The sequence below is a fragment of the Hippoglossus hippoglossus genome, chromosome 21 (assembly GCF_009819705.1).
Source record: "Hippoglossus hippoglossus isolate fHipHip1 chromosome 21, fHipHip1.pri, whole genome shotgun sequence".
NCBI lineage: Eukaryota > Metazoa > Chordata > Actinopteri > Pleuronectiformes > Pleuronectidae > Hippoglossus > Hippoglossus hippoglossus.
Genome location: NC_047171.1, coordinates 17678568 through 17698062, shown reverse-complemented (window position 1 = coordinate 17698062; position 19495 = coordinate 17678568). Strand labels below are relative to the sequence as shown.

The 19495-nt window shown below is 41.7% G+C and overlaps 1 protein-coding gene across 7 annotated transcripts in view; it reads left to right on the top strand.

Annotated features, from left to right (window-relative positions):
* The first annotated feature begins 2376 nt into the window (after positions 1 to 2376).
* The window catches only part of LOC117754542 (guanine nucleotide exchange factor DBS-like), a 38387-nt gene continuing 21268 nt past the window's right edge, over positions 2377 to 19495 (top strand). For 2 of the 7 annotated variants that reach the window (XM_034573440.1, XM_034573437.1), the window contains exons 1-2: positions 10643 to 11229; positions 18962 to 19045. In XM_034573440.1, coding sequence (XP_034429331.1) covers positions 10728 to 11229; positions 18962 to 19045 — 586 coding nt within the window. In that variant the 5' untranslated portion in view covers positions 10643 to 10727. Of the gene's footprint in view, positions 3001 to 6972; positions 7508 to 7772; positions 8151 to 10640; positions 11230 to 18961; positions 19046 to 19495 lie in introns of those variants that run through there. The other 5 variants (XM_034573442.1, XM_034573441.1, XM_034573443.1 and 2 more) reach the window with 5 other exon arrangements.

Here is a 19495-nt window from a genome sequence, read left to right as displayed (position 1 = left end):
GTCACCTCTTAAGGATTTAAAAATAATATTTAATTTGAGCAAGTTATGTGATGTAATGAAAGATTTGCCAATATTCCCTTAAAGTTTTCAAAAGCTTGTCTTTTTTAAAAAGCATACACACTCACTGTCATTATACTTGTTAATGTCTCGTGTGTACAGTAAATAAATCGTCCATAATAAGTGACCTTTTTATTTCTCTCCAATCACCTGTACCGTAAGACCACGGATAGACGCGCATCAGTTTTCAGTGTTCGGCTGCTGCGCCACGTTAGTTTCCACTTCTCTGTTCCCTCGTACAAACACTAGTCTTCTTCTACCTGGTTGTTTTAAATCAACGTAAGAAAGTTCCTTCATATTTAGCATCACGCTGCCAGACTCACAAAGGAAATGTTTTTAAAAAAGGTCGATTTGTAGCTTTTTAGACAAAGCTAACATGGCTAACATGGCTAACGTCAGAAGAGCAGGGAACCATGGAGGTCTGGTGAGTTCACTTCTTTCTAACTCCACATTTCAACGTGTTCCTTTTATTTCCAGACTTCATTTGAGTCCGTCTGGACCCACAACATTTTTTTAACATGAAGTCTCGAAAGTTAATAAAGTGAACATTTTTATCATTTATATTACTTGTGCACACAAGATATAGAAATGTCACCTTTCAGGACTTAAGGGCTCCCTTAAATTGTTTACATTTATTTGTATGACTTGGTTTGTTATCCTGTAAATAGTTTTCTATGAATAGGATCCTGATAAAGCCCTCAGATTCTTTATTAACTTTAGAAGATGCATAAATAATGTGAGCCAATTTGTTTATTTGTTACTGATGCCACACATGACAATATATTGCTTTATGTTTATCATGCAGAAGAATGATAAATATTGTGAGAACAATTTTTCAACTTGTTCACAAAGATAAAACATGTAACCTGTGAGGACTTTAAGGGCTCAGTAACATATTTTAACCCTCAAAATAATAATAATAATAATACATTTTATTTGTGTAGCACCTTTCATACAAGATATAAATCAAAATTAAAACATGTTAAAATGTAATTCATTTAAGTGAACATGTTAAATGACATTTAAAAGAAAAGGAAATAAAAAATGCATAAAAACAGAAAAGAAAGAAAGTGATAAAAAAATGATTAAAGCACAGGAGGGCGGGGAAGTGCAAGGTTAGCATAACTCCTAAAATCTATGATTAACACTTGCTTTTTTCTATTTTCTATTTATTCTATGTTTTTATGTAAAGTTAAAAATATTTGTTTTTTTCTTATTTAAGCCTGTTGAGCGCTAGTTGTTTTAAATAACCTATATAAATAATCTTCATCTTGAACTGACTTGAATTGAGAACACACTAAACCCTGTGAACAGACGGATTATAAAATAGGTGAAGTTCCCTCTCAATTCAATGAGCCTTTTAAAGATATATGGTCCTGGTTTGATGTGAGGTGACTCAGTGTTGCACTGTCATGGATCATTGGTGCACGTAGATAGAACTGAACCGTTGTTATTAGTGTTGTTCTGCAAAGAAAAGTCTGAATGTTAGCGGCGAAAAAAGGCATGTTGTGCTCGAGCTACATGTTCCTGCTTCATGAACTTGTTTGTCTTTTCTGACGACCTGATTGTAAGCAACCTGACTATAGTCCACAGAGTGTAAAGATAATATAGGCTAAATATAGAATTAATACTATCTATACACACACACACACACACACAAGACAGAAAAGTTTACACTCGGATATATACAAGAGAGTTGCAAACATCCAAAGCATGATGTTAAATAGCTTTATGTTTTATTTTACATCTTATAACAACTGTATATTTCTGGATCCAGCATTTTTCAAGCAAGACTCACGTCACTCACTAAAAGTCGGGACATACTGTGCCCTGTATTTTTTCTACAGTCTTACAACTGTTCTTGTTCCACCTATACTAATGGTTCTTTGGTGTGTGTGTGTGTGTGTGTGTGTGTGTGTGTGTGTGTGTGTGTGTGTGTGTGTGTGTGTGTGTGTGTGTAAATAATGATAATCTTGTAGGGATTTATCAAAATGCTTGACCTGCTGATTATTTGTAGATAATCTTTACTCATTTCAAATCATTTCACAAACCCTAAAACTAGTAGAGGTTACCAAAGGGGAATAAACATTCATTCAACATTCTTCAAGACCTATGAATTGCAGTGTAGGAGAAATGAAACAGAAATATTCTCATTTATAAAGAACTACAGCCACTTTTTGTCATAACCATGTGTGATCACAGGGTGGCAATGCACCATAACCAATGATGAACAGTAGTTGCACTGCTTGTTTCATGACACAGCTGTTATGCATTTCCTCAACTCTAGGTGTCGCTGATGTATCAGCTGTTTGTGGTGCACTGCACCCTGACCTTCATTTCCCCTCCCCCTCTCTGTCTGCCAGGTTCGTACAGGTTTGCCCCATCATGAGTGCTGAAGCCGAAGCATGCTTGTGCGAATGAAGCTACCGTCTCTATTGCTGGCATCCTGCGTTCTGCATCTCTCTGTGGAGGACTCGACTCTGCAGCTGAGCTGTCGCAGCCGTAGCGGCCTCAGCATCACTCACTCATGCGTCTCTGCCGCATCCTCTCCATCCTCGAGCGCATCCATTTGCCACAAGCATCCCAAGCTGCACACACCCCCTTCTTCTTGAATCTCTCTCCTCCGGCATCCGAGTGTCAAACAAGACCGCAGCCAGGCTCTCACATCCTGGGCTAGTTCCCCCTGCTGCCTCTCCCTCTTTCCTTCTGCTGAGCTGGGCTTGTCACCACGACGGTCCCCATCTCCCATCCTCTTCCACCATCATTCACTCTCTGAAGCTCCGGTAAAAACAGGCAAGCTGTCTCTTCTTCCCGTTAAAGTGTCTATCGGCTGGGCAGCTGGTCTTCCACTGTCCCTCTGGAGGATGATCCTGTGGATGAACACGGAGGAGATGGCCCTGGGGGAGCTGCTGGAGAGACTGAGGACCGTCACTCAAAGCATAGGTGGGTGACAAACACACACAACACAGAACAGCGGATTCTTGATGCAACCCCCCCCATAGAATCATTATCTCAATAAGATATGAAGCTTTGTTTTTGCAGGAAATCACACGATGTTTAATGTGCTGCTGTTCTGGGTGTTTCTGCCTCAGGCCAGTGTTTCTGTGACGAGACCTGCTTGTTCTTACAATGGGAAATGTGATATCGACCCATATCATTTGATCCCATAAGAGAAAGAAGCATCAGTAGTCACGCCACTTTTTGTGTTTTAGGGAGGTCCAATGTCTACGTCGATGTCCTTTCATACACACTAGAAGAGCTGCAGCAGGAAAAACGTTTCAGGCTTTTAATTCCACCTAATTCTATTTCTGAACCTTAGTTTTTCTTTAGATGACTCTAGGCTGTAGATGTGATGACCTGACGTCGCTGCTGCATGTGTCACTACCAATGTCTGCTTCTCTTCTCTTTTGATCTGTAATCCACTCATTGCCTGCTTACTTCGTTTGGAGAAGCCATGGCTGCTCATTTAGTGACTCTTTCTAGCTGTATTTCTCACAACTGTGTGCATGCACTGCAACAATATGTATGGTATGTGGAATGAGAAGGAATAGTTCTTAGTTAATATATTTATTGTGCACCACACTTTCCATTTCATTTGATTTTCAGGAGACGTAAGATTTGCATCATTAATACAACATGGTGGGTTCTTGTTCAATTCTTTCCTTCTCAGTTGGTAGAAGAATGACAGGAGTGAGTGGGTGGGCATGAGGAAGGAGGGGGACATGGCTTTACCCAGGCTAGCAGAATGAAAATGCTCAGACTACAGATCTGAAGGTGATTTACTTGCCTCTTAGCTCCACTACAAAAATGGAGCGATAAAACAACAGTCATAGCTTTACATGCGCAGACATTTCAGTGTGAGCTGGTGCACTGAACGTTTGCAGTCCTGGTCAGCTTTCTGTTTGTAAGGCAGTGTGACAGGAATTTGCCGTGGCAGGGGGATGAGAGCTGTAATTGGCTCAGAGATGAGAGTCTAAGGCTGATCACAGAAGACAGCAGATAGGAAGAGAGTGTGAGGAAAAGAGAGATTCAGGGAAAGAAAGTCAAGTGAGGATGAAAAGGATTTAGCATTGTCTAATCTGTTGAATTACTCCTTTTCCTTCGACTGTGTTGAAGTTAAAATGCAGAAAACGGAGAACCCCAGGTTTTTTTTTCCAACTCCCCTGAGAGACAGTCACAGACACATCTTGTGTGATTGTCTGAGCTGTGCTCGTAACATGAGAGCACATGCATTATCCTCAGAGTCATACAAATCATCTGTAAATGCTTTGATCCTGTCCTTTCATCCTGATCATCCAGTCAACACGGGGGAGTGCTACATAGCACAATTTAGCTTAAACCCAAAATAATTCTGGTGATGGATACATTTTTGCATTTCATTTAACTGTAAGTAAAAAACAAACTGAGGTTTATGACAGAAGGTCGGATAGAAACAAGACCAACAATCAAAATATTTACTATATGCTAGTTTAGCATGTTGGTATGCTAACATCCATGGGAACATGCTAAAAGAGAACCTGACCGATATGGATTTTTGGGATTGATATTAGGGACTAAGAATTCTGAACATGATACATCATAAGATCTTGTTATCAAACCTAAATGAACACTTAATGGATTACTAAAGTTATTACACTTCATCCAGAGGGGAACATGAATGTATTTACCAAATTTGATAGCAGTGAAATTTCCACCTTTTATTGTAGAGGAAAAGTGAAAAGATTGCTACAGTCAGTGGGATACATCACCTGGGAACCTTTAATGTCTGGACAGAATTCCATGGCAATCCATCCAACAGAGGCTGAGGTGTGACCTACTAGGTGACACTGCCCTCCATAGTCACGCCATTAGCATGACTGATCATATACATATGATATCATTAGCCATAACATGAAAAATGATGGACATTAAGTTCTACTGACCTCTGATTGGCCTTTTATTCTATAGGGGGATGATTAACCAGTTAATTGAAAATGAAAAACCACAGGAGACTAGTCAGATTTGAAAGTAACTGTTACTTGCAGCTCCAATCACAGACGACTTTTCCTCTCCTCCACTCACTTTGACCTACTTCCAGTTGATTTAAAGGGACACATCAAGCTCAGTGCGTCACAGGTCTCAACTTTCCCACAGCAATGTGTTCATCTGCAGCTGGTGATCCTCCTTATCATGTAGTAATATTCAAATATGTTGTGGTTGAGAGGTTTACAGCTGCTTTGACTATTGTGGACCACACTGTGTTGTACTATATGTAAAACATTACTTCTGATGGTAAAGACATGTTTTAAGGTAAGGGTAAGGGGTTAAACAAATACTGATGAAGGTTAAGAAATAAGTTGCCAAGAAATGAATAGAAGTTAATGCTATGTCCTCTGTCACAGACACAACTGTCAATGATTATACGATTGCAGCGCAGCAGTCTTTATTGATCAAATGATCCTTATTCATATTGGTTGGATGGAAAGCCCACAAAGGAAGCTTGATTATCAGATGACCAGATCATATGTGAGACTGTATTGTTAACGTGTCAGGTGCCTTTATAGTTTGAGGTCAGAGGTTCATTCAGCTGCACTAGGTGAGCTGTGCTGTTCACCCTGCAGGCAGACCAGGTGCACAGCCAGATGGATCCAGCAGCTCACCATTAGTCTCCAGCTAGGCAGCTACAGTCAGAGAGACACAAGTCGACAAAGCCAGGCTAGTCACAATTCATTGTTACAATGCCTGTAGAGGAATTTGTGAGCTTTATGTTAAATGCCACCTGTAATTTTGCTGCAGACTCTTATCTACTGTATGCTTTTATGTGCTTTCAGTGTTTGTCAATAGAAACAATACAAGGAATGTCCGGAAATTTTTACTAATGCAAATTTTTAGTAATGCTAATGTAATGGCTCTTTGCATGGCTCCATCTGTCTGTCTGGATTCACTTTGATCAAGACTCTCAGGGTGAAACTCCAACTTTAGATGAAACATAATATCCCAGATCCCAGACTGAATTGTCATTGTGAGCTGATAATAACATTTAGCTCCAAGTACTGTCGGTCCAATTTACAGGCTCACAGAGCCACTTGCTTGTAGACTCTTGTTTTATGTATTTGAAGTCCTTTGTGTATTTCAGTAGCCTCAGCCACAATTATTAATGCATTATGTATGAGCCTTAATGGTAACTTGTGGGGAGAAGAGGACCGGCGTTTGAGCAATGTGTGCATGTGTCTGTTTGTGTCCAATATGCAGACACTTAAATGTGAAGACGGTGCGGGTGCAAAGACTGAGAGGGGGTAACAAGCTGGGGTGAATACTGTAAAGGAAAGATGACCTTATTAAGAGGGAGACTGGGGAAAAAACATAGAGGGGTGACAGACGGATGGCGAGGGGGGGGTAATTGTCGTTCAATAGGAAGCTGATGTTTTGTGTCTCGTCCCATGCAGGTCTCATCAGTATGTGTGAGAGTGCAGCTCCGCTCTCATTCCTACTCTAAGCCTATAAACGGCAAGCGGCCTTTTCCTTGCCAGCTTTTAATACACAAACACACACACACACACCCTTGTTCAAGAAGCCTGTCGGAAACCACGTCCTCTCCTCTCCCCTCCCATCAAAGGTGAACCTCAGTTTGTTCGTCCACCTCGGGACAATTTATTACTAATAAATTGCAATTTCTACCTATGCAGTGTTTTTTATTCGTTTTGCATCATCAGGAAGAAATGCAGGAAATAATCTGGGCTGATGGAAGGAGGGAAAGAAAAGGCAGATTAGTGAAGGAGTAGGGGAATATAATTAGCCTGAGCAGCAGAAGGGGATTTGTGCTCCACCGGCTGCCCTCTGCTCCTGCTCCCCACTACCCTCCTCCCCTCCTCCCCTCTCATCCTTCCTTGGAAACCTGCGCTGCTCTGAGTTGTTAATAGTTGCACTGTCTGAGCTGCAGAGCTGCATCTCACCTCCAGTGTTAACAGTGTTTGCTTCAGAGGTTCTGCAGACAGTGACTCAGCTCTTTCTGGTTCTACCCACATTGCACTGTGCTGTTTCCTGAAGTCCCCAATGTGGCTCTGCAGAGGACCCTGGGCTTGTCTTATATCTAGCCGATGCAGACAACTCCTCACAGGATGCATGTGAGAGCTTGTCGACTTGATCCTGAGTGCCCTGGAACATTGCAACAAAGAAAGGATCCTTCCCATGCCTGCATTTGGGAACTGCATTTTGGAGTTTATTAGAGTGTGCAGCAGAGCTTTGCAGGTGCAGGTGCAGGTCTCTCTGGATGACAGAGTCTGTTTGAGTGTGTGAGACCAGCAGCCAGCTCTCATGTCTCTGCATGAGTTTCTGCGGGAGGGTGGTGAGGCGTCGCACTGGCTCATGAACCGGCTCAGTCATCTTATCCAGAACTTGGACATCTCTGGACTGGGCACTTCTTTTCCTTTTAGCCCTGCCAGCAGGAAGAACTCCTGGAGCTACTGGGATGGTAAGAGGAGATTGCATCGTGTGAGAGAGTGAATGGGTGCACTTTTTGCAACTTTTTTCCAGCATTGGAAAGTTGCCTATGAGATTACATGTCTATGTGCATTAGCTTACATCTGAGTGTGTGTGTGTGTGTGTATTATATTCCTGACTGATGCTCTGAACAGAGTTCTGCAGGGCACCATGCCCAGAGCTTGACACACTGTTTCCTGTGGGCTTCCCTTTCTCCCCACTTGGCTGTTTCTGTGTCTTTCTTTGTGTGTATAACAGTTTGTGACTGTGTGTGCAAGTGCGTGGCTGCGCAGCTTAAACAACCTCCCCAGTTTCCAACATGCTCATCCCAGCGGCTGCCTTCGCATTTTTTGCTGTCGCAGTAACCGATTTTTCAGCAAATGCAGAGATTGGTGGACGCAGCAACTTACCAGCAGACAAGCTGGTGCAAAGGAGTGGGAACTGCTGATTAAAGCTGCTGAGTTTGCAAGTTGATGTCCTCACAGGCAGATTGTTGCCACTCGGAGACCTTGATTTGGCCACTGCATAGGAAAGGACTCAACACTAACACACAAGGAAAAAAAGCATGGGGAGGAAAGCCAAGAGGAGAGCTTCTCAATGGGATAGCGGGATGCAGATGGTCCCACTGAAGCCACGTGAGTCAGGAGACGTATGGATGTTTTATTTGTCTTTATGAGTAGGCTACTTGTGTATTTTTATCCTGCGCATTTAATGTGGGGGAGGAGGTATGGTGATCAGTATGTCCGTCCCTACATTCATCCGTCTGTCTATTCTTTTTGTTTCTGGAGCAGAACCTGAAAACCATTTAGACTTTTTTCATAAAACTTCACAATTATGTGGTTATGAGGTAGTTAATGGTGAGTTTTGATGTTTGGGGATTAGTGGGGGGGGGTCATACCATCTCCTGATTATTTTGTTCTATTGTAGGACAAGCTGACTCTGTGTCTGCGTGTGAATTTGTGCATATGTAACCTACAACATAATGCGCAGTGAGATAACCTTGCAAGTTCATTAAATGTCCATAGCATTTTTGGGGGGGTTTTGTGAGGCAGCTTTATTCATCACTGAGGTCATCCTCTGTTATTAATGTTTATTCTGTTCTTGTGTATTTGATACTGTATGATCCGAGCTCTTTCTATACCTGGCTCTCATGGATCGAGTGTATACATTGTGCACATGTGTTTTTCTGCCTATATACATGTGTGTGTTCTGGCTTTCATGCACCTATAGGAATGCTGTCCTTGTCTGATGGTTGTACCTTAAGCCGTGTAGTTTCAGGGAGAGTTCTCTTTTCCTTTCCTCTCCAGCTCTGTTAATGTCATTAGTGGTACAGAGAGTTCCGACCAGAGTGGAATCATGTTGTTCACTCTTCAGTCGTTTGGTTTTAGCCCCGGAGGCCACAAAGCATTGATTCCACATGTAAATCTGTGATAATAGGGACCTTCTTATGTGTTAAATTTGGATTATATGATATTATGTGTTTGTTTAATTTGTAGGTTGCACACAGAAAACTTCCACTTACCGGGTCTTAAAATGATCTGTATATCAGAACAAGTTGAAACAATCTAAAGCAAATCAACATGTCTTGTTTTTCGAAATCAAATGATACGATGCAAAGCTACTACTCCTGCTTCTGTCCTCTGAAGTCTGTGGAGATGAACCTCTTCCTTTTCCTCCCTTTTACAGATTGTGCTTTTCCTTACTGAACCGAGAATCTAAACACGGAGGGTGTAGTATGTTCCTCATGTTTCATAGTGACAAACATATGACCCTATATAAAGTGGCTTGACTTGAGGACTTATTAATAATTAATTTGAAAAAAACACATTTGACAACGTTGGCAGTTTGGAAACCAGTGAGAGATCATGTTGCTGTTGTCAGTAGAGCTCTGAGTGATTATAACTACAGTGTAGGAGTCATGAGCAATCCCAAACTTAGGAGAACAAATTTGAAAATTTGCAAAACAAATTTGCAAAATGTTGAGGCAATCTCTTGCCATAATACTGAAAAACATGAACTTTCTGTCATTGTGTGATATAGAGTTCCTGATGTATACATGATTGAATTAAAGCAAAGTTCATGTTTTTCTCACACTCTTAATCGGTGTGTCTAATGGAGTAAGACTGTGAGTTAATGTGTCAGTTTGTCCCTTTGTTTGATCACTTTAAGTTGTGCAGTTCTCCACCGTAATCGCTTTAGTTTTTATCCCTCAAGGTTTATGGCACTGATAACCTCAAGTATGACTTTGGTCATAGAGTAAACACTGACACACACACACACACACACACACACTCTCTCTCTCTCTCTCTCTCTCTCTCTCTCTCTCTCTCTCTCTCTCTCTCTCTCTCTCTCTCTCTCTCTCTCATTCATACATTTACAAGCTCATGCACCAACTCAACACAAACATGCCTTGCTTGGACGTTTTCGCACCATTTCACATCTTTATGTGACTGAATTTGGACACAGAGCCGTGTCTCTTGGCTCCTTTCGACAGAAATCTATCTTTTGCACAACTCATTGAAATGGAATCTAAATTGCCACATTCTGTTAAGAAACAGTGTCTGTCTTTGAGAGGTCTCATTAGAATTAGGTCTTTCAGTAAGTTTGTAAGAATGGGGTCTTTTGAGTGGTCTAAACAAGAATAGAGGCTTTGAATGGATGTGGCCAGTGAATGGTTACATGGGGATGCAGGCAGTGTTTGAATGAGTTGGTGAGAATGGAGGCTTTGTACTTTTGGTGCACATATCCTGAGATAAGGCAGACGAGGAGGCCTGGGCTTTGTTAGTGTAGGTAAATGAGCCCATGGAGCTGCTGCACCTTCCTAACCACTGTGACATGACATACAGTGGCATGACCTAACTAAGAACTTCACATTTTGACTTTCTGGATATATCACGGAGTCGGGCTCAGTCACACATTAGCAGGTTGGAGGCATTGCTATTGAGCCAGGAGGGGTCAGGTAATTGTGCTTTCAGGGAGGGGTAAGGGTAGTCAGGCAAGGAGGGAGGGTGGGGCTGAGTTTTACACTGTAGCTTTTGTCTACAGGCAAAGTAACCTGAGGTTGCAATGGGAAGTCCTCACAGTCACTGAATGACTTGCTGCAGGCTGAAGAGCACCTGCCGGAGAGTGACGGGCTGAATGTGCATCCTAAGGGAGAGTCTGAGTCAGAATGAGAGGAACATTTTTGTTCTGAAACATTTTTGCGAAACCGCATGGAACAAGTGTTACGGACGAGGAGTGAACTAAAGGCAGCCTGCAGGATGGGAGGAGAGGAAGTGGCTGATTCAGGCCTCTTGATGGAGGAGGATGTGGAGGTCGAGTTAGACTCTGGGTTTTGCATGGAAGCAGATTCAGAGCTGAGTGAAGCGGGACGGGTGAGTGCAGGCTCTGATGAATGTCCAGACACGGAGGAGCTGGCCTGGTTTTTGATGACCGGGCACATTGACGATGAGGAGCGAAGAGAGGGACGCACAGGAGAAGATGTCCGGGGTCAAACTCAAGAGGAAGGAGAGATAGATGCTGACTCAGAGTCAAAAAAAGAGCCAAAAAAAGTAAAAAGTGGAGGGACTGGTGATCACACTGAAGAGGTGAAAGAGACGCAGGGAGCGCTAGGTGTGTGTTTGTCAGCAGAGGAGAGTTGGGGTCATGTGCGGATTTCTCTGGAGGAGGTGGAAAGATACTACAGATTTTCACGCTACTGCAGATGGCTGCATGGTAGGTGTCAGAAATCAAGTTATTGTTTTACCTTCTGTTTTTCTCTGTCTCACATGATAACTATTCCTCTGTTTTTCTATCACCATACTGTATTTGTTTGCAGTTTTTCCTTATTCACAGTTTGGGGCTGCCACTTCTCTTCTCTTCTGTCTGTCGTCTCCACCTTTGGTGAAAAATGCTGCATTTGCCAATTGTTCCTTTCACGTGATTGAAATCTGGAATTTAATTTAATGGTACAGTTTCAGCAATATCTGTTTTTTCGCCTGTTGAAATCTGCAACACCGATAAGAGGAAACTCACAAAGGAAGCAGATGCTCTGGCTCCATCTGTGCTTTGTGGATCTATTTGGGAACATTGCGATATTCAGAAAGAACCGTGGGTAAATAATGCTGTGGAAATAAGTCTCTATGTAACAGAAGATTAGAAGATTAGATTTCTTTTAAACATTTCATTCATTTCTGTAGATTGATTTTTTTTTTTCTGTGTAGCCTCCCACCTTTTTAGATTTGTTTGTTAGATCACCACAATTGTCAACCATTACCATGGGTATTGTTTTAGTATTTCAACCTTCATCTGAACCCTCTCACCCCTCGCCTTCCTTCATGTTATTATACAGACTCTTGTCAACGCTATTTAGTGCTTTATCTCTGTCACTCCTCCTCCACCATGACCATGAATGTAAGCCCCTTATTTCTACTTGTTGCCCTCCCCCACTTTGTTTGGGCTTCCTCCGTTCCTCTCCCAACTATGATCTGTCCGAGAGTGAATTATAGTTTTAGAATAATTTAAAATTTCTTATCGAAAGACGGGGAAGAAACGAGCACTCTAGCTGAAGAAGTTTCTTTCTTAAACATGAATTAACAATCTACTAACTTCCTTACTTCATAGTTTTTGATGTTTTTCCTTACATGTGTGTTTTGGTCTTTTCTGGCCCAGTGAAGCAGGATTTCAGGCTTCTGCTCTAGTTTAATCTTTGTATTAGAGGCAGGCGGTCCAGGTGTGTGACTGTGACCCACTAATGTTTGACTTGTCACCCACAAACATAAACGTGAGTGGACACTAATCCCCATCTTTAAGCCTTTTAAAGAACATTAGCGCCTCATCCAGCTGGTGGTGTGTATGGTGGTGCGTGTTTGAATGTTGGAATGAATTTATGTTGGGGGTGTGTATTTTATAATTAGCAGAATTACAGTAAATGCATTGTGATTTTTTTTTTTTTACGACGTTTTCACCAGTTTCCCTGTGAATAATTCTAGATCTCGTTCTAGATCAGGCACGTTTAGCAAACTATCTTTGAGTGTGTGCCGATTCAATTTAAGGGACCATTGGGCCTTGGGTGAATGTGTGAACTCTACTGAGGGACTTTCTAGCTGTAATACAAAACAGGCAAATGTTAGTTTGATAAACACTAAAAGTACGTTAAGCTGTTATTCTCTATCAGCTTTATGATTCTTATTTACCTTGAGAGGGTGGGACCAGTCTGAGTTTCATTTAAACCACCTCCGAGACAATAAAATCAATCAATCAATCAATCAAATTTTATTTGTATAGCCCATATTCACAAATCACAATTTGTCTCATAGGGCTTTAACATGGTGTGACATCCTCTGCCCTTAACCCTCAACAAGAGTAAGGAAAAACTACTTAAAAACCCTTTTAACAGGGAAAAAAGAACGTAGAAACCTCAGAGAGAGCCACATGTGAGGGATCCCTCTCCCAGGACGGACAGAAGTGCAATGGATGTCAAGTGTAAAGGAGAACATCAAGATAAAGGTTTTAGCAGCATTGATTAGGGTAAACATTTTGAAGTATAACTGAAGGTCAGTGAATTGGTGGATTAATGTCATTAATGGTCAAGTGTCTGAGGAGAAATACTATGTATCGAGCAGTCCTGCTGCAATCATAGTCCATGGTCAGCAGCCAGCAAGATCATGATCCACCATCAAGATCGGATGCCACTATAGTCCACAGTTATTGTCCACTGCCGCCATTAGGATCCATCATCAGCTGCCACCTCGGTCGTGGTCCACTACCAGTATCTGATGCCAACACGATAAAGGATCTGCCTTTGTTATCACGATCAGCCAGCACGATGCAGAATCCGCCATACTGGATCCACCATTACGATCTCTGATACGCGATCCACAGATCCTAATCCATGATGTGGCCACAGCTGCGGCCCTGGATCTGCGGACGATAAGGCAAAGGGACTCCGGGGAAGAAGTCAAGTCAGTAACATGTATTGATGGGATATGAATTACTTTGATGTGATAAAGATTGAGAAGAGGAAGGAGAAGCTGGAAAGAGAAGCTCCGTGTGTCATGTGTCCCCCGACCTTCTAAACCTATAGCAGCCTAACTAAGAGCAGGTCTAGGACAAGCCTGGACCAGCTCTAACTATAAGCTTTATCAAAAAGGAAGGTTTTAAGCCTACTCTTAAACGTACAGATGGTGTCTGCCTCCCGAATTGAAAGTGGGAGATGATTCCACAGGAGAGGTCCTTGATAGCTGAAAGCTCTGGCTCCTACTCTACTTTTAGAGACTTTAGGGACGACAAGTAAGCCTGAATTCTGGGAGCGCAGTGCTCTAGTGGGTTGATAAGGTACTAACAGCTCTTTAAGATATAATGGTGCCATATTGTTAAGGGCCTTGAAGGTGAGGAGGAGAATTTTAAATTCTATTCTAGATTTAACCGGAAGCCAGTGTAGCGAAGCTAATACTGGAGAAATGTGGTCTCTTTTCTTGGTTCTTGTCAGGACACGTGCTGCGGCATTTTGGACAAGCTGCAGAGTCTTTAACGACTTACTGCTGGAGCCTGATAATAAGGAATTAATAAGGAATTACAATAATCCAGTCTGGATGTAAAACATCGACAATACACGTGATATCTTACACATTCCCCCCCAAACTCTCATTAGATCATCGTGACGTCACTGATACTCACATTGATGAGTAAACATTGAAGGAAATAGACGGGAAAGACACTTGAGTGGTTTCACTGTCTTGTGCTTTTGTTGGAGCTACAGTAGCATCTGATACAGGCTCTTCCTCTCCCTCTTCCAGATGGCCTGAGGGGCCTTTAAGTTGGATAATACTGTGTGAACGATGACTGTTTGTTTGGAAGGAGGTCGGTGCAATGCTAATGAGAAAGGTGGGATCGGGGAAAAGCAAAATACAGTGACTGAGACGCGACTGAAACTCAAATCTGACATCTTTCAGGAGGGGGATTTTTCTGTAACAGAATAGCCTCTTTCCATCTCGCTGGCCTGGGTGGGGGTTCGGTTGTGTGTTTGATTTGATACGTGTGGGACTTGCTGGGGGCAAGGCGTGGTCGGCTGAGTGAGGCAGGGTCACAGACTGGAAACTGCTGGAGGTTTCTGTGTGAACTTGCATCCGCCAGGAGCGTGTCAGCCCCTGCGAGCGCTCTGCAGGTGACCAGACGCTTTCAGCTTTGTGTCCAAACACCTCAGGCTCCACTGCTTTACTAAGTTACAAGCATCACAGATGTGGTCATAAATCCAGTCTCATTCCCACTCGCCTGGCTTCTGTTGAGCAGCCCCACTGGTGCTCACACCCTTGCTTCAGGTTCATTTCAATGAAAAGAAGAGAAGGAAGCTGTGTCTCATGTAACAGAAGTAGATATCAGTAGGTCACTTGCCCCTAATTAATATCTGTTATCTACAGACGCTAATGGAAATGCTATCCAATCAATTGAAGAGACGGTGGACAGAAGGTCAGGTAATAATAGAAGACACTGGTTTGACAGATCATTTTTCTGAAGGCAAACACTGGCACGGTCCATGAGAATGTGTGCACAATCGATAATGTTTGTCCAGCAACAAGGAGGCTTTTAATTTATAATAGATGAGCTTGTGCAGTATCATAAACAGAAGCATTGTCAGTGGAGGAGGAGAGGAAACAGATTTACAGAAACTAAGTGAGATTGTAAAGCACCTTCAATCCCAGCAGGTTAACCAGGTGTTAATTCCAGGTTTGCAACTGCTTATTTAGTTATCTGCTGTTGTATAATGGGTGCAAATTACTGAACACTATGAATGTGTATGTATTCCTGGACATTGTAGATTAACTATCTACTGCTGTTGTTAAATGTAAACCCACCTAGTGGAAGTTTAGGAATATGTGTTGCTCCTGTCTGTTTATTGCAGACCACGTTTCCCTCCTGTTTTCTATCCAACATTGAAGCTTAAACTCTAAACAACATCAGGAAAATAGCAAATAATTCAGTGGACCACCAGATTCAGACGACCCTTTTCAGATGTCCATACTGGGTAGGTGGGAGTGTGGGTGGGTGCGTGGGTGGTTAGTTCAACGACACCATCCGCAAATACTTGTTGGCTGACTTTCCTGAAATGGTGGAGCGTCATAGAACATGGCAACAACAAGATTTTTCACAGTATTCCTGCTTTCAACTGCAGTGTCTTGTAGCACCAAATATAAATGTAATTATTTGTTTGGGACGGATGCACTTACATTTTTTGATGCCCTATCACTTGTTCCTGTCAAAGAAGTGTTGAAATGCTCATGAAACAACAGTGATGCATAAGCGTACACATGCAGAAACACAGGTCCGGTCCTTTAAATCTCCTGATTGGGTAAAACCTTTTGATTAATGTTGTTTTGACACAACTGACATGGCACCAGCGGGTCTGAGGAAGAAGGTTTAGAAGAGGCCAAACCAAGACAGCACACTTGAATCAAAGAGTGTTATACTTGTAGATTCGACAGCTTTGTGACCGCATAGGGATGAAAATGTAGTAGCTGTTAGAGTAGTAGCTGTTAGTTTTAGTCTTGAGGTCAGAGAATGCATTTCGTCAAAGACAGATCCCAACAAAAACGCATATACAAGTGTGTGTGTGTGTGTGTTTTGGTCACCGCTTTGGGACCTTTTCCAGCATAAACACTGACCTTCTCAGGACATTTCTGAGTTCCTGGTTAAGGTTACGGTCAGGCATGAATTGGTCTTGGTTAAGGTTAGGGATAAGGGTTTCGCCCAACTGAATAGACTTCAATGCAAAGTCCTAATAAAGACAGCTGCCCAAACCTGTGCGTGAGTGGGAACTCGGAGCCCAATATCTAACCAATATGCTCTGTGGGCACCAAAATACTGCTGGACCCCACAATCTGAACCGGCTGTTAAAGAGTTAAAAGTTTGTGGTCTGGGAAAGCACTATGTGAAAGACAGGTTCCCACAAAGACAAGATATACGAGGGTGTTTGCGTTGGAGAGAGAGGCAGCTAATGAATGTCAGAGTAGTAATACCTTAAGGCTGAAGTCACCTGATACTGCTTCTCAAACAAAGCGCCACAGCAAGTCTTAAGGGTTTGTTTAAACTGCACTCAGAGGGAGTGCTCAGTGTGAACGAAGACACGGATACAGTCCCACTAACATAAAGGAAAAAGAGGAGAACAACATTCATAACACAGAGGAATATATGTGAGATTCTGTGATGGACAGACTAGGTAGATGTGTCTTTGGCTGAGCACCGCTTTTCCAGGTTTCCCAGAACAGGTACAGTGACATACGGGGAAAGCTCTCTGGATTAAAATATGTATTCATCTATATCTTATCAGTGTACAGCTGTTTGGATATCATTGTTTCTTTGTTTTTGTAGTACGAGAGTTTATTATTCTGGTACAAAAACCCTCATTCAGGTAAAACAAAGGAAGAGAGGAACTTCATACAGTATTATATCTCTAAATGTCTTTAAAGCAAGGAGCACAAGTCCATTGAATTTACATGTAATTATGACCTTTCCCATTTGTCATGCTCCACCTTCCTCAACATTAGGGGGATAGAAATAGCTGGGGCCTATCTATCGATCATATGAAAATGTGAGTTGAAAATGAGTGCTTTCCCTAAACTTATATGAAGCATAATATCATTTTTTGGATTGATAGTTATCATGAGCTTTACAAATTAGCGGAAAATATTTCCAGTGTTTCAGTGTCGCGGTGACTCATTGTAGACTATGTGAGGAAACTAGGGCAAACAGCCAGACCAAGAAGAAGAGTCAATATTGCTCTTACTGTTACTTTCATACATTTACAGAAGGAAATGTCTGTGACTGTGAGAAACTCCCTCCTGTAATTTGACTTTTCGGCTCCTCCTTTTCATATGTGGCTGCGGCCTTATTTTTTATCTGAAGTACAGTATCATAAGAGAGTTTGTGCACAAAAGAGATGTTATCACACCTGCAGCTCTCCAGCCCTGGGGATGTGTTTTGAGCAAGAAATGCTTTTATACAGAAATAGAAATGAAATTGAGAACTGAAGAGGGCAGAGCTTCATGTTTTTATGACCGAGCTGTATCTGCTCTCACTTAAAATGTGGTCTCTGCACTTCCATGATGCGTACAGAGGCTTATTTGGGAACTAGATATAAAATATGCAGGTATCTTTAGAAATGGTCCATAACTGAGGCTTTTATTTTCTTCACTGGGACTTCGTGAAATGACAATGATTGTTTCCTTTTTGAAAGTAGCTTGTCAGAGCAGTGTGCCTGCTTATGTTGATTTCCCTCAGACTTTTCATTACGAAATCGACATTTAACAGACGGTTTAGTTCAAGGAGACTTAAAACAACAAAACTTTAAATACATGCCTGCTTCGTTTGAGGATACAAGACACGAATCCAGTAAAATGAACGTGAATGAGTTTTATTTACTGCTGGAGGATAAAAAAGTTATCTTCCCAATACATTTTGATACTGATGCACAATGAAATGAATCATAAATTGTATTCACCTTCTTAAATATATAATTAGATATGCACATTTAGCTTATGTGAACGTGGAAGCAAAGAGTAAAGCCGTACCATCAAACTCCAACAATAAAGTACTGTACGTCGTACTGTATTGATTTCTCTGTTCCAAGTTGAACTGTGGCCAGTTTTCATTCAAAGGTTTCTTGATACATACCCTGAATGTTGCATGGAGTTTATTTAAGTTTAATGTCTAGTATTCCTGAACACAAGCAGCAGTCAGACCGATTTTAATCCGTGTAAGCTCAACTCTCTACTTGTAACATATCCCTATTTCTGCTTGTTCTAATGAATTATACTACATCGTATTGTATTTACCTGCTTCCCCAATATATTACTGTAAGAATTCCCTCTACATGTAATGATATACTATTGTGTACACTCAGCTTGTCAACAAGCTACTGGCTAGACTGCTAAAGCCTCCCCTCCTGCCCCCCTCGTCCATTGGGTGTCTGTTGTCCAATTACCAGTTTGAGTCCTGGTATGACCAGATTCTCAATTTCCTACTGAGAGTATAAGTCTTAAATCTGATTATTTTAAATCCTTATGAAGGGAGTCCATGGGGGGGCAGAGAGCCGGAGAGGGCCAAGTTAGTCAGGGGTCCAACAGAGAGTTTAATAAAACAAGTGTGTGGGGTCGAACAACCAAGGTAAATTACCATGGTGAGTTCTCCAGTGTTCATGTGATCACCATTAACCTTAATGTACTGGAAATACTACTGCTTTAGATTTGATTTTATATCTTCAAAAGGTTTTTTTTTATTTTATATCTGCCTGTATACACTACATACAGTAATGGATTATTTTACATTGCCTTTACATGCGAATAGGCCAACTATTGTGTCATATTGTAAACACAGAAATTAAACAAACGTGATCATTTAACAGACCTGAGAAGCTTCATCTTCAGTTCTGATGTGTCTAATAAATATATATATATTTTTTTCTGTTTTTCAGATGAAATCATGGAGCTGGACAGCAGCCCTCTCCACGCTGTCGACATCACCCCTGACCTCAAGAAGCAGTTCGCCTTCCTCTCAGGTGGCCTGTCTTTCTCTGTGTGTTACACTGTATACGGACGTGTGTGTCTATTCTCTCTTCATCACCATTTTTGCCTCAACGCATCCTCTGTCTGTCAGTCTATTTCTTCAGTAACTCAATCATCTCTCACGTCTTTTCCATTTGGGGAGTCATTTCTATGTTAACTCTTCTATTTGATATTTGCATAGTTCCTCTCAACAGTTTTGTTTCTGGCCGTAAACGATTTGCTATTCAAATGTCATCTTCCTCCTTTTCCTCTTCCAGATACAGTACCTGCGGTTGTTTTGCTACTGTTACCTGATCTGCATTTCACTTACTGTCTCTAAATGGCCAGGTCATGAGAAACGTCATGTTTCGGTCCCAACAAGTGTCTTTTCACAATATTTGAGCTTTTTGTAGCAGAATTGCTAAATTATCATATCTATCCTTACAGTACTGTAAATAAGCTGA